Source organism: Gossypium raimondii, chromosome 3 (genome assembly GCF_025698545.1).
Source record: "Gossypium raimondii isolate GPD5lz chromosome 3, ASM2569854v1, whole genome shotgun sequence".
Classification (NCBI taxonomy): domain Eukaryota; kingdom Viridiplantae; phylum Streptophyta; class Magnoliopsida; order Malvales; family Malvaceae; genus Gossypium; species Gossypium raimondii.
This window is the reverse complement of record NC_068567.1, coordinates 837,660-862,890: the sequence shown is the minus strand read 5'-3', so window position 1 is coordinate 862,890 and position 25,231 is coordinate 837,660. Positions and strand designations below refer to the sequence as shown.

The 25,231-nt window shown below is 32.7% G+C and overlaps 1 protein-coding gene and 1 long non-coding RNA gene across 4 annotated transcripts in view; one reads left to right on the top strand and one right to left on the bottom strand.

The window, feature by feature from the left end:
* Positions 1–25,231, top strand: part of LOC105796341 (uncharacterized) — a 71,431-nt gene that overhangs the window by 8,472 nt on the left and 37,728 nt on the right. Inside the window, exon 2 of one of the 3 annotated variants that reach the window (XM_052627854.1) lies at positions 1,214–1,726. In XM_052627854.1, coding sequence (XP_052483814.1) covers positions 1,214–1,726 — 513 coding nt within the window. Of the gene's footprint in view, positions 1–595; positions 721–1,213; positions 1,727–25,231 lie in introns of those variants that run through there. The other 2 variants (XM_052627856.1, XM_052627855.1) reach the window with 2 other exon arrangements.
* LOC128039689 (uncharacterized) lies at positions 21,741–22,523 on the bottom strand. The gene is made up of 2 exons (XR_008194157.1): positions 22,379–22,523; positions 21,741–22,284 (listed from the first exon to the last, which is right to left on the bottom strand). It is a non-coding gene; the product is annotated as an uncharacterized LOC128039689 (long non-coding RNA).

Here is a 25,231-nt window from a genome sequence, read left to right as displayed (position 1 = left end):
ATGTCATAGAATTCACATTTAGTATTTTAATAATAGGATCGATGGTTGAACAGGTTAAACTAATGATTCTGATTCAATCATTCGATCGATTCAATTGCTAGACCAACAATAATTAATTAATTAAAAATTCATAAACTTTTAAAAAAATAAAAAAAATATTAAATTGGTTCAACTTGTTCAATAGTTGATTTTTATCTTGGTTTTCGATTGTAACCAATTTTAAGTAGTTTTCGAGTTAATTCGTTCAACCCCTTTGTTCGGACTGTTATATCAATTAGTTCTCAGTTTGTCTAACCAAGACTTGTTCCAATAACACAAGTCACATAATCAGACAAAATCCAAATTTAAGAACCAAAGTAGACCTAGTTGAAAAGTTTAGGGACCAAAAATTATTTTATTTGTTTTTACTTGACTACTTTGCTATGCCAGAATTCACTTTTACTTTATAATTTTTACTTTGAAAAGATGTAATGTTTATGGATTGCATTTTCTTATTGGTCTCTCCTTTGGTACTTTGCTTGAACATGCGGGAAAGAATGTGATAAATTATAGAAACCAAATTTTAGTTATAAATTGTGAAGTCTAGGAGGTTGTGGTAAGCATAAGCAAGAAAGAAACGAAATAGAAGCTAATTGGTAGAGACTCATCTATCCGTTCAAGTTTAGATTAAAAAAGAGAGAAAGAGAGAGGGGTAGTGAAAATGGCAATTGCATGGCCAAGGTTTATGGTGCTCAAATGTGAGGCGAAGAACAAATATTTGAGCTTTATGCATAAGAGTTCCCATGGGTATCTCAGATTTTCGGAAACTTTGGCTGGCAGTCCATACACAAAATTTGAGGTGGAGAGGGCCAAAAGCAGTAGGGAAGATGGGTTGGTGCACATAAAGAGCTGCCTGCAAACGAGTCAAAAATGTTTCCACCCCTGGAAACTCAAAAGGGAACTATTGGATTTCTGCAGCCGCCGACAAGCCGGAGGAATGCCGAGCCAAGGAGTCGTGCACGTTGTTCAAGCTTCTCCCGGTGGGCACTGCAACAAATAAGATCCGAATTATGCATGTGCAATCAGGTTGCTATTTATGCTTGTGCTGGGAAGATCCTCCAAATTTTAATAACTATGTGTTGGCAAACTACAAAGTTTTCGATGGTAATTCCTGTGATCTCTTCACAGTCATCGACTGGGAGTTTCTTGCGAATAAGCCATTTGCGTCGCCAAGGTTTATGGTGCTCAAATGTGAGGCGAGGAACAAATATTTGAGCTATATGCGTGAGATTTGCGATTGTAAAGGGTATCTCAAATTTTCGGAAACTTTGGCTTTCAGTCCATACACAAAATTTGAGGTGGAAAGGGCCAAATGCAATGGGGAAGATGGGTTGGTGCACATAAAGAGCTGCCACAACAACAAATACTGCAAACGAGTCAAAAATGTTTCCATCACTGGAAACTCAAAAGAGCAGTATTGGATTTCTGCAGCAGCCGACCAGCCGGAGGAAGGCCGATCCAAGGAGTCGTGCACTTTGTTCAAATTTATCCCGGTAGACACCGTAACAAATAAGATCCGAATTATGCATGTGCAATCAGGATGCTATTTATGCTTATGGTGGGTAGATCCTCCAACGTTTAATAACTGTGTGTTGGCAAACTACAAAGTTTTCGATGGAAATTCCTGTGATCTCTTCACAGTCATCGACTGGGAGTTGCTTGCGAATAAGCCATTTGCGTCGCCAAGGTTTATCGTACTCAAATCCCATCAGAATAACAAATACTTGGGCTTTGACCATGAAAAGGGAGATTATAAAGATGGGTATCTCAAATTTTCAGAAACTCGGGTTGCGAGCCCATATGCAAAATTTGAGGTTGAGATTGCTCAACGCGGTGGCATAGATGGCTTAGTGCACATAAGGAGCAGTCAGAACAACAAATATTTGGTTTCCGATGAAACCAGAATCACCGCGACCGCCAGGAAGCCGGAGGAAGACCGATCCAAGAAGTCGTGCACATTGTTCAAGCTTATCTCCGTAGATGATTCAGCAACTGATGTCCAAATTGTGCATGTGCAATCGAGAAAACATTTATGGGTAATACGTGAAACTCCCAACCTCTTCACGTCCGAACATCTCGATGAGTATTCCCGTGATATGTTCACAATCATTGATTGGGAATCGCTTGTGTTTTTGCCAAGGCATGTGGCATTCAAAGGAAACAATGGCCAGTATCTTTGTCTTCGTCAGATCGGGGGTCATCCGTATTTGCAATTTTCATCTGGTGATATTGGTGATGCGGGTGTGACCATGGAGGTTTTCATGAATAATGATGGAAGCATTCGCATCAAGCCTGCTGGTTCAAATAAGTTTTGGCGGCGGAGTCCGAATTGGATTTGGGCGGATTCTGATGACACTACCAGCAACAACAAGGACACCTTGTTTCGACCCTTCAAAGTTAACGACCAGACAATAGCTCTTCGCAATTTGGGCAACAATAACTTCTGCAAGAACCTCAGTAAGGAGGGAAAGACTAATTGCCTTAACGCAGATGTCTCCTCTATTACAAAGGAAGTCCAGCTTCGAGTGGAAGTGCCTGTTTTGGAAAGGAAATTTTATAATATCAAGTATGATCTTGATAATTGCAGGATCTACGACGAAAGCAAACTTGTGATTGCGATGAATTCTGCTAGTAACTATACCCGGAAATCCGAATCTTTAGAGCTGAAACTTTCTTACACAGACACCCACACTCGTACTTGGAAGGCTAATGTATCACTAAAGGTAGGGGCAAAAGCTACCATGAAATTCGGCCTTCCAAAAATTTTTGAGGGGAGCATTGAGTTATCTGGCGAAATTCAGACAGGATTTGAGTGGGAAGATACCAAGACAGTGACTTCTATGATGGATGTTCTACACAAAGTTGTTGTGCCTCCGATGACTAAGGTGACGGTGAATCTGACTGCAATAAATGGTACATGTGACGTTCCGTTCACGTACATGCAGAAGGACACTCTTTATAATGGCAACATTGTCATATCTGAAGTGCAAGGCGGCACTTACACTGGTTCTAATTACTATAGTCTCAACTTTCAAACCAAAGAAGAATCACTCAGCTCTTCCGTTTAAGCAACCACTGCTACGGGGAAGGCACGACAGGATCTTAGTCAGGCAGGATGTGTGTATGTACGAAACTAAATAAAACTGTGCTTCTGTCATGGAAGCCAATGTGTGGGTGCACTTGTTGGAACAATGGCAGCAGCAAAAAAAAAAAGAACAAGACAGAGAACAAAGGAGGAAGAAACAAAAACAATTTACTTGCTCACAAACGTGCAGCAAGGAAGCAATCTGCTTTACACAAGTGATATGCTTAATTTTTCAATAAGAAAAACAATACATTTATAGCCAACTACATCAGTTATTACTAGTGTTTTTTACAAAAATATTATAAAAAAATAAAAATTTACCAAAATATTACAACTTTTTTTTATTTACGAAAATATTACAACTTTTTTTTATTTACCAAAATATATAAACTTTTTTTTATTTACCAAAATATATATAAAAAAAAAAACAAAACCTGCAAAAAAAAAAAAATCTGACAATGTACTGGTTACCCCAATGGGCGGCACCAAAGGTGCCAAATAAATTGGTGGCACCATTGGTGCCAAAGTCATTGGCGGCACCATGGTGCCAAAGGGAAAAAATGTGTAATTGCTTGCTAAGTCCTCATTATTTATTATTTTCTTTTTATTCCCCTTCAACTCATTTTTTTATTTAATAACTCTATTTTAATTTAATAAACTATTCTCATTTAATAAATATATTTTAATTTAATAAACTATTAAGTAATACTTAATTTTTTTAAATTAAAATATAGTTATTAAATGAGAGAATTCTAATTAAGTGAACATATGCAGTTTCAAGGACCTGACATGCAAATTTACCAATTTGAATTTTGAAAGTGAATTGCTGCTGCTTGCGCACTAAAATTGGAATGTGGCTAATTGCCTTCTAAACCCTCCTTATTTATTATTTTCTTTTTATTCCCCTTCAACTCATTTTTTTATTTAATAACTCTATTTTAATTTAATAAACTATTAAGTAATACTTAATTAAAATAGTTGTAAAAGTTGTAATATTTTGGTATTACTTAAATTAAATTAAAATAGAGTTATTAAATAAAAAATTGAGTTGAAGGAGAATAAAAGAAAATAATAAATAAGGAGGGCTTAGAAGGCAATTAGTCACATTTCAATTTTAGTGCAAGCAGCATCAATTCACTTTCAAAATTCAAAATGGTAAATTTGCATGTCAGGTCCTTGAAATTGCGATGGTCACTTAATTAGAATTCTTCATTTAATAACTCTATTTTAATTTAAAAAATTAAGTATTACTTAATAGTTTATTAAATTAAAATAGATTTATTAAATAAGAATAGTTTATTAAATTAAAATAGAGTTATTAAATAAAAATGAGTTGAAGGAGAATAAAAGAAAATAATAAATAAGGAGGACTTAGCAAGCAATTACACATTTTTTTTCCTTTACACCATGGTGCCGCTAATGACTTTGGCACCAATGGTGCCAATTAATTTATTTGGCACCTTTGGTGCCGCCAATACCATTGGGGTAACCAAGACATTGTCGATTTTTTTTGTGTTTTGTTTTTTTGTTTTTGATATATTTTGGTAAATAAAAAAGTTTATATATTTTGGTAAATAAAAAAGTTGTAATATTTTCGTAAATAAAAAAGTTGTACTATTTTGTAAATTTTATTTTTTATAATATTTAGGTAAAAACCCGTTATTACTACCTACTACCACTAAGTAGCCTAGTAACTTTAAAAACATTGCTTGTACACAAACAAACCACCTAAACTAGTCATTCAACACCTAAACATATCAAGTCATCATCACTTGTTCATTTCAAGTAGTTTAATCAACAAAGAAACTAAAAGAAAACCTTCTTTATTACAGCAAGTATACATCTTCAAACATGTCATCAAGTCGCATGCTGTATGTGATGAATGGTTGGCCAATTTCAACACTCCTCCTTGGACTCCATGCTGCAAATACCAATCATTCATCAAGTTTTTTGAACTTGACAGCCCTTAGATGTTTTGTTTCAAGCTGACCAATTCATTTTCAACCTTGGCTTCATTCACAAACAAATCTGACTTACACACTTGACTATCCCAGTCTTTTGTGCCAAAGATTTGTTCACCAAATGGAGTCTTCTCCTCCTTCACAGCCTTGGTTGACTACACATCTTACCTTGTTTCTTTGTTCACTACAATCTTGCTTCTTCTTGCACAAACAGTTCGTGAGTATAGTTTGCTTGCCTTCATTCTGCCATTTTTGCTTGCAATTCGACAGGCTCACACTTTGCTTACTGTCTTCAACAGGCTTGCAACTATACAACACGCATTGAGCTTCCACATGTTGCTGAGCTCACACCTTTGACAGACTCACATCTTTGCATATTGTCTTCAACAGGTGTCTTCAACAGGCTCGCACTTTGCTAAGCTTGCAGCTTTGACATCTTGCTAAGCTTGCACATGTGGAAAGCTCACACCTTTCCTTGAAACTGAAACTCCTCCTCCAGCTTATTCAAGCTTGTTTGGGGGTCTCATAAGTTTGAGCCAATGCTGTCTTCTCTACAAGCAGTCCTTAATGGCTTGCTTGTGTTTTGACAGCTTCTTTCTTTTTAACAAGCAACGGAAGCAAAATCAATGGCCCCTTAAGACTTAGGCTCTTGATACCATTTGTTGGAACAATGGCAGCAGCAAAAAGAAAAAGAACAAGACAGAGAACAAAGGAGGAAGAAACAAAAACAATTTACTTGCTCACAAACGTGCAGCAAGGAAGCAATCTGCTATACACAAGTGATATGCTTAATTTTTCAATAAGAAAAACAATACATTTATAGCCAACTACATCAGTTATTACTACCTACTACCACTAAGTGGCCTAGTAACTTTAAAAACATTGCTTGTACACAAAAAAACCACCTAAACTAGTCATTCAACACCTAAACATATCAAGCTGTCATTAGCTTGTTCATTTCCAAGTAGTTTAATCAACAAAGAAACTAAAAAGAAAACCTTGCTGTTACAGTAAGTATATGTGCTGCAGCATGTCATCAAGCTGCATGCACTTCAACCAAAACATGTAACAGCAGCATGGTTGGCCAATTTCAACAGCACTTTTATTTTTATTATGTATCGATAATATCATTTACTTTTGATATGCGAATAAATAAAGATATTTGTGTTTGGTGTGCTCAAATACTCTAAATATAGTGTCCAGAATGTGTTGTTTTGAAACTCACACAGCAGAATATGAACTTCGAGGCAATCCAATTAAAAGAAATTAATTTACTTCCATGGAAGCAATGGGTTTTCAAGCAATAAAGCCACACTAACACATGATGGAGCTCTCTCACATGCAGAGCTCTCAAATATGGAGAAGGGTCCTTCTTTTTACACATATGTATGTATTAATAATAGCTCGAAATATAGTGGAGTTCACTGCTTGGCAAGAGACCAACCCACACTAACACAGGTACAAAGTCATCAAGCTTTGCATTTAAAGGGGTGAAAATAGTGAGTGGGTATGTTGAATAGAAGAGACTAACCTGTTTTAGATCAAATTTTATCATTGAAACGTAGATGTTTTTTTTTTTCTGTGGTGAATTATAATGATAGGGTAAAGCCTGAACAACAAACGCGACTAGCGCAACTTGAACCCAAGCCACACCTAAGGTAGTGAACACCTTTAACCATTAAGCCATCACATAGGGTTCAATTGATAGTAAGATGTTGGAATTACGCCATATTCCAAGAGCTCATAATGCAGTTGCTGACCATATGGCTAAAGTTACGGCTACAAGTTTCAGAGGTCCAAGTGTTTGAAGAACCATTTTATTCAGTACGGGATTTAGTTCAACCAGATTATATTGGTTGTAAAATGAACTGATCGTTTTCTTAGCAATGTCGCTTAAAGCTATTTTATTTTACCAAAAAAAAAAAATTCTCAATCATTATTAAGAGTTTTCATTATTAAGAGTTTTCATCCTCTGAATTAAAAGCTCAAGCCAATACCAACCTATCATTATTAAGAGTTTTCATCCTCTGAATTACTTTTTTTTTTCTCAATCATTAACAATTACAGAAAAAGGCCATGGAGAATCCAAGCCATTTTAGCCACAAAAACTTGTAGCATATAATAAACTCTACTGAAGCCAATAAAAGCAACTCTGCAAAATTTCATTAACTAAATACATTGCAGCAGAAATAAAACAACTATGGTAATATTCTCTTCAACACTCTCACCATCATGCTTTACAGGTATCCGAATGTTTAACCCCAGCTATTGCCAGTGCAAAAGCCTCTGAATCACTTATTGGTCTAGACGTCCTTCAATTCAATTTAAGAGCTGCTAAACTCTTTTGTTAATCAAACAATTTTCCATGCTTTGATTTTTTAAGTTTGTGGGTTCTATATTATTTTTAATTTTTTAATATTCTTTGGTATTTGTATATATTTTGCTTTAACTATAAATATTCAAGTTTGTTGTATATAGAACTCATATTAGATAGCTTGATATATATGTCTTATCAATTTGAATTTAATTGTTCAATTGATTCTAATACTTGTGGCGAATAGCATGGTTGTGTATGTCATTCGAATTTGATAAAAAATTATATTTTTTGGGAATTAGTTGGAATGTGTTCTTATCTATTAATAGGATTTTGGATTATACAACCCGCTATGGCAAACGCTTGTGAAAAAGTGTTTGTAACTAATCGAATAGGCAATTTTGATTTATTATTAGGAATTTTTATGTTTTTATTGGATAATGGGAAGTTTTGAATTTCAAGATTTGTTCGAAATATTTAATAATTTTATTTATAATAATGAGATCCATTTTTTATTTGTTATCTATGTGTCTCTTTATTATTTGTCGGCGCAGTTGCTAAATCTGCACAGTTTCCTCTTCATGTATGGTTACTTGATGCCATGGAAGGGTCTACTCCTATTTCGGCTCTTATACAAGTTGCTACTATGGTAGCTGCGTGAATTTTTCTTGTAGTCCGCATTCTTCCTCTTTTTATAGTTATATCTTACATAATGAATCTAAAATCTTTGATAGGTATAGAAATAGTATTGTTAGGGTCTACTTTATCCCTTGCTCAAAAAGATATTAAGAGGGATTTAGCCTATTCTACAATGTCCCAACTGGGTTATATGATGTTAGCTCTAGGTATGGGGACTTATCGAGCCACTTTATTTCATTTGATTACCCATGCTTATTCGAAAGCATTGTTGTTTTTAGTATTCGGACTGATTATTCATTCCATGGAAGTTATTGGTAGATATTCTCCATAGAAAAGTCAGAATGTGATTTTTATGGGCGGTTTAAGAAAGCACGTGCCCATTACACATCATTTTTTTAGTAAGTACACTTTCTCTTTGTGGTATTCCACTCCTTGCTTGTTTTTGATCCAAAGATGAAATTAGTATGAAATTAATTATTATGTGGATAATATGATTTTATCTCAATGAATCTTGTTTGTGTATTTGCTTACAAGAATTGAGTCTCATGCTATTGGTAAATTGAATTTTAGCCATTTCTTGTAGGATTATTTATCGATAAAGGAAGTAACCAATGGTGTTCATCTTAATTATCGAGAATGTTAGAAGAGTTTGATTATTGGAGGTTCGACAACAATTATAACCAATTTATCATAGAATTTTATGCAGCTATAACCAATTTATCATAGGATTGAATGTATATATAATTAAAAGAAACTACGCATTCAATATTTAATTTAGTAGATGAACACACACCTGCCTGCATGAAGGAAATACAAACATTATTTAATTTAGTTGATGCACACACTCATACATAGACTTTCACAAAGGAAACACATTATTTTTAAAGGTGCCTCATTGAAAAACCACTCTTTATATGTATACATACAAAAACTGGAAAAAGAGTACACCTATTTGACCGAACTCAGAATTCTACACGCACAGTCTATTTAATTTAGTACACACACGGACAACAAACAAACAAGCACTATCATCTAATTATAATTTTGTGATGCCCTCGTAGTAGCAAACATTGTATAGTTGCTCTGAAATTCAAGAGCTGAGCGGCACTTCTTTGATTTCGAATCTGGTGTTGTAGAAATTAGAACCGGTGTAAGTGCCATCTTGCACATCATATATGACAGTTTTCCCATTATAAAGAGTGTCCTTTTGCATGTAGGTGAAGGGAATATCGTACTTACCAAGTGTTGAAACCAGTTTTGCGGTCATCTTACTCATGCGAGACACCTCAACTTTGTGGGTGAATTCCATGTTAGAGGTATCGGTATAGATCTTTCCAAACTCGTATCCTGCATGAAGTTCCGTTGATAGTTCAGTCTTCCCATCAACCAATAATGGAAGTTGGACACCTAAGGTGGCTTTCAGTCCTAGCTTGAGTGAAAGATTAGCCTTCCAAGTGCGAGTGGCAGTATTTTGAAGAGAAAATTTCACTTCATAAAACTGTGAATGGGGGGTACTGTTTTTGTGGGTATGCTCGCCCATAACCATGACAGTCTACTCAAGCATCCTCCGATTATCAAGGTCATATTTGACACCCTGAATTTGCCTTTCCATGACTGGCTCTTCCACCAACAGTTGGGCTTCTTGGGTAATGGTGGGGATGCATGCATCAAGGCAATTATCCTTTCCATCGGCTGTGAGGCGCTTACAAAAGTAATTGTTGCGAAGGGTGAGGAGAGCTATTGTGTTGTCGTTAACTTTGACGGGGCGGAACCAAGTGTTTCGATCACTGGTGTCGTTGGAATCTACCCAAATTCAACCCATGCTGTCCCTCCAATAATTATCGGCAGAAACGGGCTTGATGAGGAGCATTCCGTCATTTTTTACGAAAACCTCCATTGTCACATTTGGGTCGCTAATATCATTAGATGAAAACTGCAAATATGGGCGACCCTTCATGTGACGAAGACAAAGATAATGAGTATTATCTCCTTTGAATGCCACATACCTTGGCAAACCAAGCAGCGTCTCCCCGTTGATGATTGTGAAGATATCATTGGAACTACCGTCGAAAACGTGGTTGTTCGCCAACACGTAGCGGTTAGTACCAAGGTATAAAGGGCATTTCGACTGGACATGCATAATTCGGACAGTATTTGCTGCAGTGTTCACAGGGATAAACTTGAACAATGTGCAGGAGCTCTTGGATTGGTCTTCCTCCCGCTTTTTGGCAGTCGCAGCAATCCAGTATTGGCTGTCTGAATTTCCCCCCATCGGATTCTTTTGGACTCGTTCCCAGTATTAGTTGTTTCCGCAGCTCCTTATGTGCACCAAACCATGTCCAGAAGCCGCCTCCTCCACCTCAAATTTTGCATATGATCTTGTAGCTTGTGTTGCCGATGAAATTTTGAGATGCCCATCATCCACTCCATTTCCATTGATAATGCCCAAATATTCCTCCTTGGATTTCAGCACTATAATCCTTGGCGCAGCGACAGACATTTTGTTTTATTTTTAGGCAGCAGCAATTTCTAACTATCGATTAATTTGATCTCTCTCTTTCTATGTGTTTTCACTCTTATGCTTATTCTTTACATGCTTAGTCTCAACTTTCAAACCAAAGAAGAATCACTCAGCTCTTCCATTTGAGCAACTACTGCTACTGGGAAGGCACGACAGGATCTGAGTCAGGCAGGGTGTGTACGTAGGAAACTAAATAAAACCGTGCTTCTTTCATGGAAGCCAATGTGTGTGTGCACTTTTGTTTTTATTATGTATCGATAATATCATGTACTTTTAATATGTGAATAGATAAAGATATTTGTGTGTGGTGTGCTCAAATACTCTAAATATAGTGTCCAGAATGTGTTGTTTTGAAACTCACACAGCAAAACATGAAGCAATCCAATTAAAAGAAATTTACTTGCATGGGAGCAATGAGTTTTCAAGCAATAACGCCACACTAACACATGATGGAACTCTCTCATATGCAGAGCTCTCGAATATGGAGAAGGGTCCTTCTTTTTACACATACGTATGTATTAATAATAGCTCGAAATATAGTGGAGTTCACTGCTTGGCAAGAGACCAACCCAACACAGGTACAAAGTCATCAAGCTTTGCATTTAAAGGGGTGAAAATATATTGATAATTTAATAATTTAATTGAGAATCAATTATGAGTGACATAAATTTAATTAAAATCTTTATATATAATATAGATATTAAAGGTGTTTTGTTTTTAATTTTATAAGTGAAATTAAAAAATTTATTTTTAAAATTTTAAAATAATGTTTTACAAAAAATGATAATGTTTAATCTTGTGAAATTAAAACACATATCTCATTAATTTGGCAAATAATTAATCGAAGTGGAAGTAAAAAACAGGCGCTATCACCTAATTTCTTGGGGCCATAGGGAAGAAAAAAATTCCGAAGTTGAAATTGCAGTTGCTTTTGTTTTTGGATAAAAGTTTATCTTTTTTTTATTTAATCATTCATTTCTTTCTTCACATTAGTTTTGAAATTTGGTAAATTTTTTCAGTTTAGATCTATGTGATGTTGTAGTACTTTAATATTATATTATATAATCATTTAAAAATTATATTTTTCTGTAAAAAACTTTTTAGGTGATAACATGACGTGACTAAGAGTATCGCATTTTTACATAACGAGGCAAAGTTATGTAGGTGTAACACTCTATACTTGACCCGATCACCGAGTTCAAACTATAGTGTATCTCATTCGTTGCCAAAGCAACCACGATAAAAATAGACACAATTTCAATCTATTTTAACATTCAATATGAACATTATAAGTAAACAACATGATAAATAAACATTTTTGGGTATTATACAAGCTTACAAAAGCTCATAAGCTAATCCCAAATCAAACTGGGACTGAATTGTAAAGTATTCAAATTATAGGGTTGATGTCACGATGTGAGATAGTTTCTTGTCGCAATGTGACATACTAGCTTGGCCTCATCGGGATGACAGGGTTCATAGTCGCATTGTAACTTGGAGTCCAACCCTCGTCACGACGAGAAATGGTTGACGTCATGATGTCACATATTGTTTTTGCAATTATAGTTTCTCAAAACCTATAATTTTAAACACACCAATGCATAACCAACTTCTACCTTATTTTTAGCCAAACGTACAATCCGATTGAGTTCCATATTAAGTCATAACACTTTCTAATCACATAATATCATGTTCAAACCATCAAATACTTCTAGTCAAAAACTATCCATATCCAAATGACATTCAACTATCATATGTTTTACCTTAACATCATTTCAAGACATAGTTATATATGTATAGACTCTACTCTCAATTTGCAAATGTTCCATTCCAATAAAACAAATCCCTAATGCAATTCAATTTAACTCAAACATTCACACCAATATCAATAAGATCATTAGCATAACTAACATTATACCATTTCAACTAAGACATTAACCATTTGGATGCTAAAGTTGATGCTTGAGAATCTTGAACTGAATTTAACTTGCACACGAAAAAATAAATCGTACGCTGAGCAAATTTCTCAATAGTATTCATGTAATGCATACATTCAAATCATAGTCTAACTCATGAAAATTTATATTCATTTCATATGTCTAAGCTCATATTCATTTTAACATAATGATTCTTTCTACTATTTTCTCATATAACATTCAATTTATTAGCATTTAATTCATAAGTTCCTATTCTCTTGAACTCTTCAAATCATTTTCAAGCTTGATAGCTCTTTCATACATATTCGGCCCCTAGGGCTCATTCTTAACTCAATCGAATAATATCACAATTCATATTGCAACAACATTTCATTTCATTATCATTTAATCAATTCTTTTATTATTAACCCTATTAACTAGACACAGACTCGGTACAAATACACAGATCTGTCAGCTCAGGTTGCCCGACAACAACGACGCTATATCAAAATATAATATCACCCCTGATTGCTCAACAATAATGGTTTTCTCAACTCAATTAATTTGTCACCCCGGGTTGCCCGAAAATGATGACTCAATACATAATGTTTACCACTCAGATTGCCTTAAAATGGTGGATTTACTCAATACTCGATCCTTATGGCATGCCAACTATATCCGACATAGTCTGAATAGCTAATAGGGTAACCAAATTCCAATTCATTATGCCATTCAATTTATGCTTTAACATGCTAATTTTAGAAAACAATAATCAATTTAATATGTAATTCAACGTGTTCCAGCTCAATTTCATACCAATTGCATATATCAAGCAAGTCATGAAATTCTCTATTCTATTCAATTTAGTCCCTACTTTGATATTTAATCTAGATTGCATCATTTTAGCTCAAATAATCATCGATACTCACCTCCAATTCCATATAATGAAGAATGATATGAATATGTAGAAAATAAAAGGTTCTTGAATCACAGAATTACAAATTGGAAATTTTGAGCTACTCATCAACGGTTTGGATTTTCCTTTCCCTCTCGATGAAACTGGGTTGATGTTAGCTAGGAATTAACATAAACATATAAAATTACCAATATTCAACCAATTTATAATAAATTATTCAATTATTAAAATTTTTTAATTTATTCAATTTAGTCCCTAAAATCGAGACTAATCTAACTTTCAATTTACGGCTCCAAATTGAATTTCAATTTCACTATTACCCATTAGAGACCTCTTATTTCTTATTCCTACTCTCAATTTTAAAATTTATTCATTTTAGTCCCTAATGTACGAAACTATTAATTAAGCTTTATAATGTAGTCCTTTTTCATATCTAAGCTTAAAATTTATCAATTTAACACTCAAAACTTCAAGAAATCAACAATGGAAACTTCCTAAAACTTTAACGGTTTTACAAATTGGCACATAGGCTAGCTAAATCAAGCTCCCATGATCTCAAAAACATAAAAATTATAATAAATGACTAAATTGCACTTGCAAATTCTTGGTTGAAAGCTTCAAGATCCAACCTAGGTTTTTCTTTCTTAAGTTTCGGTGTTTGGGAAAGAAGAAGCAGATGTTCTCATTTCCCCCCCCCACTAACTCCAATATGTATATACATATAATTAGTTTTAATTAAACATGTTTTAAGTTAATTAAATCTTAATTTAATTAAGTTAATGATATGGCTAATCCAACCGTCTACTATTGCATTTTTTAAATGGTCTAATTGTTGTTTTAGACCTCAGGTTAATTGCAATTTAAGTCATTAATTCATTTTCTAATTAAAAACCTATAGTGACTACCTGAATATTAAACAAACAGAGTGAGCCAAAAAGCTCAATGTGAGTCATAACTCAAGCATAAATACAGATAATGTAATAAACATATCAAAATATCATAGAGAATTTTATAATGTTCATTTTCTCAAAAATTCAGAATGCATGATTATTTCAATGCAAAGTTTTCAGAAATCAATGCAAAATTTTCAGAAAATGTTCCTACCCAACTCCTTTACACACCATAAAAGAATTCCCTAGAACTCATCCATTCGATAACACCCAAAAATTATGGTCAAGCCACCAGAGTGTAGAAAAGCTGCCAGAACAGACAAATACATAGTCAAGCCACCAAAATTGCAGATATACTGTCAAAATCTTCATCATTTCAATATCTTCCCAACCCCATGTTATGTGGTATGACATACAAAAACATAATTAGAACAATAGGCATGCTTAACATGCAATCAAATATAGTAATTTTAGAAATTTATCTCTTATTAGGAGATTAGACTAACATAAACAAAATCATGTCATAATTTCATAAAACATGAGTGTTAGAACATAACACATTTCATTATCATACAACAAATACAAAATTCAAATAAGTGCCTTACCTTAGATTCAGAATCAATAAGCATTTTAGTACTTCCCAATCGTCACGTTTCGAAACATATATTAAACATAATTGATTAACTCTAAATTAATTAATTGTACAGATTTTATTTGTTAAAACTCATAATATGTTATATAACCGAAAACATCATTTAACAATTTCAAAAATATCGCTAAATTTTGAACTATCGACCCCAAACGTTGCCCTAACTAAACTTGCTCGGAATGGGCCCACACACCCTTACTTGATTAGCCTGTGTGGCCCACACACCCAAACACACGCCTGTGTGACCCATATGGCCAGACACACGGCTAGACACACGTCCATGTGGCACACAGCCATACACATGATCATGCACAAGACCGTGTGGCGATTTTGGTTTTGCACAATTTTACGAGTTTTCAAGTTAGAGACACATATTTGATCGTTCCTGGGATGTTGGCAAAACAACAACACTCCCCGTTCCAAAAATGAAACGGCTTCCAATGCATTCAATTTACCGGAGGGTTATTTGCCACATGAACTTCACCTAAATAACCAAATAAGAACACACCAACTATAATCGAATCCAGGAGAGGCAACAACCTAGGGAAACACGTCTTCATAGCAACCAATTGAAGAACTTGATGCCATCTTTTCAAGCCCTTCAGCAAGATTGAAGCTGCAACTGACGGAAAACATCAATGATTTGGCGAGAATGAACAACAAATTATTGAGGGGTGAAAATGGGAGTGAAACGATGCAAAGTAAGGTTCATGGCAACAAATTGGAAGTATTCGATGCACCAAAAATTGAATCGAATGGCCATCAATTAACAATAATAATAATAATAAAAGCCGCTACTCATTTGGTAAACAATGCAGAAGGCAACAATTGTACGGTGAAATTGAGGGAGGCTATAGCTAGGATGTAAACAAGAATTGCAGCAATTATTTTGGAGGTACATGGTGCTGCAAACGGTGCAAGTATAAATTGGATGTAATGGACCCACAATTTAAGGGCTATTAACGAAGACTTTGGCAGTAAAAGAGCAATATAATTTGGATGCTAATCGGTACAAAGATTTAGTGGACAACAAAGGTAAAATAATTATAGGGCACTAAATGTTTTAAGAAAATTTGGCGTTGCAATTTTAAAAGCCAATCGATGTGCATTTTTAAAGAAGAATGACGACAAGAAGTTGGTGCAACAAATTTTTGAGAAGCCAATCGACAGAATTTGAAGAGCAATATGTCTAGCAAATAAATTCGACGTTGAATTCCAAATTGGAGAGCAAGATAGACAAGGGGAAAGCAGCCGATTCCTTGAAGGTGGACGACATAATAGGAGAAAAATTAGAAGATAATTCCTCCAAAAAAAAAAAAAACAAACTATATTATCCATATTAACTTAATCAAGTTGCTAAGAATTTGTGTTTGACTCATATTCTGCAGCATGGACGGTACAGCAAGACAGAAGCAAAAATACTTCTACTTCTGCACGCAACATGATTTAAACTTGTGAGCACAATGGATGTTAAGTTTTAACCATTGAACCAACAGGTTCATGTAAATAAAATACAAAAATTAAAGATAATCTATACATACCAAATCAGATATGGGATCAAATTAATAAATAAATTCCTAAAGAGAATCAAACACAATCTCAAGCATACATTTAGAATACTTAACCGCTCAAACAAATTAAATTACTTGTTACAACTACTACTACCCTTATTTTAAAATAGGGCATGACCACTCTTAGTTCACTAACCCAATTCCTACTAACTCGGTTTTTGGATGTGACAATTAGTGATCATATCGTAACTATTTAATGGTCGGTAATCAAAACATAATTTAAACCATACATACGGATCAAAAGTTGCCTTTGTTGCTAAAGGCTTGATTGGGGTTTAGTTTTTGTGAAATGGTGTTTTTGTGGCTGTCGTGAGCTTGTCTTATGAAGATCCTATTGCTGTTATTGCTGCTAGTTTTTCTAGCTTCGATTTTAGGTGTTGAAGGTTGATTTAGGCTCTTTTTATTCAAATCTGAATGAACTTGTGTGATTGAACTCTCTATGTAGTGAACTGTGTTGATTATTAAATGACCAAAACTTTTTTTTTAAAAAACTATTATTTCATAGAAATTTGATGAAGGAATCAAACTGGGAAGAAAATAAAGAATTGATAATATAAATCTATATAGCAATGAAGAAACCTTAGCTTCAAGAAAGAATTATATGTTTATATATTAAAATTATAATAAATGATGAGCAGTTTGATCCTTGGAGCAATCTGATAAAATTTTACAATTTAAGATTTATCATATCAAATTATTAAGAAAAATAAACAAAATTTGTTGTGTTGGACATTTTTATTAGAGGATAAACTCCCGCAATTAAAAAAAATCTCGTTCCTCTCCTATTTACTACAACGTAACAAATATTATTTTGAAGGCTTTTTCAAATTCTAGCAATGGAATTCCAAACAAATGAACAATTATTGCAAGCAGTGACAAAGGGGAATGGCGGAGCTATGCGTATGCTCCCTTTTAATGTTCCGTATCAACCTTTGTTTTGGTTTTCAGCAGTTTCATGTGAATCCTTTAGATTTCGTATGACGATTCATTATTAAAAAAAAAAAATACAAGCTTCATGTGTCTTTATATTCCTTTCAAAATTGAAATTTAATTTTTAGCTTATAAATAATAAAAATAATATACTTCAACGCACTTAAATTCACGTTTTCTTGCATTGACATCAATACTCATGCTAATTAAACTAAGAATCAATCAACCATTACTAAAATGATTTAAATGTAGGTGAATCATAAATATATTCAGTAGGATATTGATAAATTCCAACGTTTATACATATAAAATATAAGAGAGTAGTGGTTAAATTCACATCTTAAAAGATTAGTTTAAACCTTGTAATAGTCATCTCCTACTCCATTTGTAACGTGTACCAAAATTATTGAAATGTAGGTTACATCAATAAGAACAAGTGGGCTGTAATGTTAATTGGCACAAAGTTGTAAGAAAAAATCCTAAAAAGAACTACTAAAATAAAAGAGCAATAAGTTTTTTCTATAAAAAGCTTAGCCCTTGAGGTTTAATGTATACCAAAGCATAAGCACAAGATTGAGAGAGTTACTTTGTTATTGAAAATGTCAGTGCCAAGGTTCATCGTGCTCAAATCCTCCGGTGCAGAAACATACCTTGGCTACAAGCACGACAACGGAAAGTACAACGGGTACGCCGAGTTCACCGAACCAACGGTCGTGAGCGCAAATGCAAAATTCGAAGTAGAGTTTGCTAAAGATGGGCTGGTGCACATAAGGAGCTGTACCAACAACAAATACTTGGAGCGAACTCATAATCCTTCCATCACCGGAAAACCAGATGAGGAGTATTGGATTACTATAACTGCCGATAAGCCGGAAGAAGACCGATCCAAGGAGTCATGCACATTCTTCGAGCCTATCTTGAAAGACTCTGTATATAAAAATTTTCGATTTGTTCATGCTCAATCTGGATGCTATTTATGCTTATGGCCATTGGCTACATCGGAACTCGGTCGTGGCGTGTTGGTAAACAACAAAAATGTTGCGGATAATGGCAATGATATCTTCAAAGTTATTGATTGGGAGTCGTTGGTGATTCTGCCTCGGTACGTTGCTTTCAAAGGAAACAATGATATGTTCCTTCGTCTTAGCCAGGTCGAGGGTCACCCATATTTAGAATTCTCGAAATACGGATGTCGGTCTTTGGATCTGTGCCAATGGAGGTTTTTTATATGAAGAATGGAGACATCCGGATCAAGCCGGTTTCTTCCGATAAGTTCTGGAGGCGTAGCCCGAATTGGATTTGGGCGGATTCTAATGACACTGAAGGCACCGATTACAGCACGTTTGGTTCGCTGTATTGGATTAGAGGTGTAATGGAATAGAGGTGTAATGGAAAAGCTGTGTAATAGCAAATCAACTGTTTGATTGAATGTAATGGAATAGAGGCGTAATAGTAATCCTGTGTTTGGTTGAGTGTAATAGAGGTGTAATAGCATAATGAAAAACTAAAATGACTAGAATACCCTTAGCGAAAATTTGTTTTGGTAAATGATTATTGTTATTGTTATTTAAATTTTAATAAGATTATTATTATCAATAATAAATAATTTAATCATATTTAAACATAATTATTATTAAATATATTTTAATTAAAATATATAATTTAATATGAATTTACTCAAATCATAATATATGATCTTGTAAAATATAAATTAACATAATTATTATTAAATATATTATAATTAAAATATATAATTTAATAAAATTCTTAATAAATAAAATTCTTCTATGAATTTACTCAAATCATAATATATGATACTATAAAAGAAAATTTCAAATAATTAATATTAAATATGATTTAATTAAATATATGATTTAATTATAACTAATATGATTATAGTTTATGAATTTGTATAATTTAAAATAATAATTATTACATATAATTTAATAATAATATATAATTTCATAAAATTCTTGATAATAAAAATTTTCTTATATGAATTTATACAATTTAAAATAATTAATATTAAATATAATTATATAGTGATATATAATTTCATAAAATTCTTAATAATAAAATGTTCTTATATGAATTTACTAAAATCAATATATAACTTGAGAATTATATTATGCATAAACATAATTAACTTATATTAAGAAAAGGTTAGATGAAAATGAAATTGTACATTAAAATCCATATGTTATATAGTTTTACAACATCAAAAAGTTTGAACATTGACAGCACGTTTGGTTCGCTGTATTGGATTAGAGGTGTAATGGAATAGAGGTGTAATGGAAAAGCTGTGTAATAGCAAATCAACTGTTTGGTTGAATGTAATGGAATAGAGGCGTAATAGTAATCCTGTGTTTGGTTGAGTGTAATAGAGGTGTAATAGCATAATGAAAAAACTAAAATGACTAGAATACCCTTAGCAGAAATTTGTTTTGGTAAATGACTATTGTTATTGTTATTTAAATTTTAATAAGATTATTATTATCAATAATAAATAATTTAATCATATTTAAACATAATTATTATTAAATATATTTTAATTAAAATATATAATTTAATATGAATTTACTCAAATCATAATATATGATACTTGTAAAATATAAATTAACATAATTATTATTAAATATATTATAATTAAAATATATAATTTAATAAAATTCTTAATAAATAAAATTCTTCTATGAATTTACTCAAATCATAATATATGATACTATAAAAGAAAATTTCAAATAATTAATATTAAATATGATTTAATTAAATATATGATTTAATTATAACTAATATGATTATAGTTTATGAATTTGTATAATTTAAAATAATAATTATTACATATAATTTAATAATAATATATAATTTCATAAAATTCTTGATAATAAAAATTTTCTTATATGAATTTATACAATTTAAAATAATTAATATTAAATATAATTATATAGTGATATATAATTTCATAAAATTCTTAATAATAAAATGTTCTTATATGAATTTACTAAAATCAATATATAACTTGAGAATTATATTATGCATAAACATAATTAACTTATATTAAGAAAAGGTTAGATGAAAATGAAATTGTACATTAAAATCCATATGTTATATAGTTTTACAACATCAAAAGTTTGAACATTGATATTTAATGGTAAGAAAGAAATCTCTAACCCATTCCAATCGAACAATCAAGGTAAACTAAAGAAAACGATCATTTGAGTTGGATGGTGGGAATTTTACTCAATGCATCATATCGCGATCGTCGGTTAAACCTTCAATTGACCATAAGGTGAATATAAATTTGAAGCTCTCTCTTCCATATGTTGTTCGACCTGTTGAACTACCACCTCGAGGCAAAACTCCCTCGATTTGATCGCCAACGGCTGGATTTTCTCCCGAACAAAGTGGCACCTCATTAAATGAAGAAAACACATTATCACGAGCATCGATTTCTTCTTTCTCTTGTTTGAAGATGAGGAACCCCTTGGTCTCGATCTCCTCGCGGATCCGTGCGAAACATCCATGTCATCTAAAGAGACGTCGACCGCATCATAGAATGTGTTTCTCTCTTCATTCATATCTCAGTAATGCGTTCAAGATCGATGTATTTCTTCAAGAACATCAAGAATTGTTTGAGCATCTCTCCCAGTTGCTCGATCTCTTGCGTATATGGTAGTAAGTTGGTCATAGTAAGGGAAAGTACGAAATCTGAATTGGGCGGCTTCTTTGTGACTCTAAAAAAATGAGGAAATCATATTAGTCGTAAGTTTGGTAAAAATAATATAATAAAGACTTCAAATAATCTTACCTTTAAATAGGACTCCCAAATCGCATCTTGACAACAACGAGTCGCCTATGCTCGTCCCAACCAAAACCGCTATTGTTTTGGCCATTAAGCATGTCGTGAGCGATTGACCACTCCTTTTAAGTAACCTAATCCTTGATTCAATATTAGGTTTCGCCTTCAACATTGCATTTGGTAAAACCGTTTGTAGCATTCTTTCCAACTCGTTCAAATAACCGGCTTTGAACCCGTATCGACATTAAATGTTCCAACATTGTGCAGTCCACCATCTTTGAAACTAATCTTGCATCTTCCTCGAACCCATTTTCTTTTGCTTCCTCGAGAAGCTTGAGCATTTGATTCGGAACACGACATAATGATCTTAAGAACAAAAAAAATAAATTATATTAATTACTATTTTAATATCATGATTCAAAAGGTCAACACTTTATAAAATCTAAGTAATTAAGTTGAATATCATGAATCAAAAGTTCCATAGCACAAAAAATTTAAAATTATAACACATGCTGAATTAGAAGAAATTATATTATAATTTCTGTAGTTTAGTACAATACAAAAATCAATACAAAAGTTTCACAAAAGTTTCACAAACTAATTTCTAGATGCTTGCCATTCATCGAACATTTGGTTGGCTAGTTCCATCCTCCAAGTAGCCCAAGCATCCGATGGATGAATATTTGTGATATTCGGTTCATCGTCATCCACCACATTAATTGTAGGTAATCCTTCTCCCACCTCCGCTTCAATGGGATCACTACTCATATGGGTTCGAATAAAATTATGGAGCAAACAACATGCAATAATAATTCTATTGTGCACCCTTACAGGATAGAACGATGGACTCCTAAGTATTCCCCATCTAAGTTTTAATAAGCCAAAGCATCTTTCAATGACATTACGTGCTGAGGCATGTTTCATATTAAAAAACTCTTGCGGAGAACTTGGCTGATAACCACGCGCCACTCGTTCAAATGATATCGTTGTCCTCTAAATGGTGCAAGAAATCCCTCACAATTTGTGTATCCAGCATCAACTAGATAATAACAACCTATAAAATAAGTTTCATATTAAAAAATGATTAATTCAGCACACAAAGTGTGATCTTAATGAATAAATCAAAGTCCTCTAACTATACACTTTACCATGAGGAACTTTTAATCCATGTCTTCTACTAATGGCATCTCGAAGAACCCGTCCATCAGCAACTGAACCTTCCCAACCAGGAAGAACATAAACAAATTGCATCTCAGGTGTACAAACACCTAGCATATTTGTTGCTATGTCACCTTTTCGTCCGATATCTAGGTTTATCAACTGTTGGAACCCTAATCTTGATGTGGGTTCCATCAAGAGCACCTAAGCAATTCTATATCACATGATATAAAACCTTGAGTTAGAATACTAATTTAAATCTAAATCAAGTAAATGTTGTTGAAGCTATATATAAAACTTAGTCCTATACCTTAAACCATTTCCACCTTGTGTCAGAAGAATCGGCTGTAATTGGCTCCGGGTTTTTAAATAACACATCTTGCAAGCGTGTGACAACATTTAAAACACTATGAAATGCTCGCTAACAGCTTTCCGGACCTTCTAAAGTGATGCTTGATAACTCGATTTTTCGGTGATGGGAGATGATATGTAAAAACATTGCTACTTGCTCGTCAACAAGCATGAACCTTGTCGACTTCAATCCCCTATCGATTCTAACATCTCACATAATTTAAAAAGGCACTCTATTCATCCTAACTTGTTCAATACTGTCTCGTCACTAGCATATACAAGCCTATTCACATAATCCCGTTTTGCATAAAAATCTACGGTATAGGACCTAATCCTTGGTCTATGTAGGCTAAGGTGGCACCCATTCTAAATAAGAACCAAATCGCGATTCTCTGATTTCCAACCATATTGTCACAAAGAATACTAATTCTTTTACGCCTCACACTTTGTGCAATTAAAGGCGATTTGAGCCATTCTTGCAACATTTTAAAATTAGAACACACTATCAAAGAATTGAAGTTGCAATTACACATTATCAAATAAAATAAACAGACAAATTTAGAACACACGAAGCAAAAAATTATCTACTAAATGATATCGTTGCAACTTTAATTTCATTTCTTTATCAATCACCCAAATAATAATGAAAGAGTATATTTAATTACTGATGATTAGTTTAATTAAGGTTTTCTTATTTCAAAATAAGTAAAATGAAGAATGAGGATTTGGTTTAATAATGAAATTGAAGTTTTATAACTTTTATAACATTTTAAATGGTAATTTCATTTTGTAAAAATATATATAACTTTGAAGAGGACTTATTTTTACAAGAATTGTTACTTATCTGTCTAGTATCAAGTTTAAAATACATGTTTAGCATTTTTCATCAAAAATTATTATTATTAAAATTTCGAATTCTATAGAATTTATTAATTTAACGACCAAATTTGACTTTTAAGTAAAATTTGTATAATTTTATTTATCATATTATATATCGTTAATTTTAAAACTTCCTTACACTTTCACAATTATAATTTATGTATTATAGGAAATCATATTATGAATGAGGAATATTTTATGTATAATGTAATTGACTTAAAATCTAAGATAGAATTAGACAATAATAAATTTCAGTCCATTTATCCATTTTATAATTAAGATAACATTATTTCCATTATAGGGAAAAATAATGTTTGAATCAATTAACATTTGTTTTAAATAACATGTATTGCGTGCATAAAAGGTTAATTATAATCCATGAGCATTTAATTTCTTCAAAAACTTATAACTTAAATTTTAATATATTATGTATAATTGAGGTAAAATTAATTGAGGTAAAATTTGAAGGTTGGTATTTGTTAGATTATAACTAAACTCATTATAATTTGGACATTTAAATATATTGATTAGTTAATTAAAATCACCCAAATTAATTGACCTAAAATGATATCGTATAAATATATTGATTAGTTACTTAAAGCATGTTCAAAGTTTGAGGATTGAAAATTTTTTTATTGATGATTAGTTTAGTTAAGGTTTTCTAATTTCAAAATAAATAAAATGAAGAATGAAGATTTAGTTTAATAATGAAATTGAAGTTTTAAAACTAGATAATAACATTTTAAATGGTAATATAATTTCATAAAAATATATAACTTTTATCTCATTTACATGTACAAATTTATCTCATAAAAGATTTGTAGGCATAATGCTCTTTAAAAAATGTTACCTAATAGTAAAAACATATAACTTGGCTGATAAATTCAAAAGAACAATGGTCATGCAACAATAACCATAACCATACAAACAAAAGCTTTAATGAGCATTACAAACATACAAACAAAACCATATTCATTTGGGAAACAACGAACACGCTACATCAATACTAACTTTGTAATGCTCAAATCAGGACGATGTGGAAGTGTTGGAAAAATGTTACTGTAATGAGAAAAGTGCTCGGATCAACCTTTTTTTTTTGGGGAAAATATTTATGCTATAGCTAAATATAGTATATCAAAGCACGAACAACCATACAGACAATCATCATCCATGAGCCATATTTTAAATATGATATTGATCAAAACAGATCTAGATAGTTTATTAAATCCCTTGCCTACCAATCATCAATACTTACAATTATGCAACAATCACCTTTTAAGTACTTAAATGGACCGTTAACTTTCTAGAGTAGTCTTACCTTCGCTCTATTCCGGAACTTTGAGAACTTTCTTATTAACCTCTCTCTTCTGCAAAAACATAAGAAAAATAAAACATTTAGCCATCGGTTATAGGCTTATAGCGAGAATCTTGATAGCGAGAACACAAAAGAGGGAACTATGAAACTATTAAATCCAATTGCATAGCTTTCAAAGGATTCACTGAATTCCATATGTTCTGCACCCAACCAGCGACAAACCATTAAACCCAATTCCAAGTTCAATAACCTACACCGAATCGCCTCCTCATTTCCCTCATTATTTGTAATTAGTTCT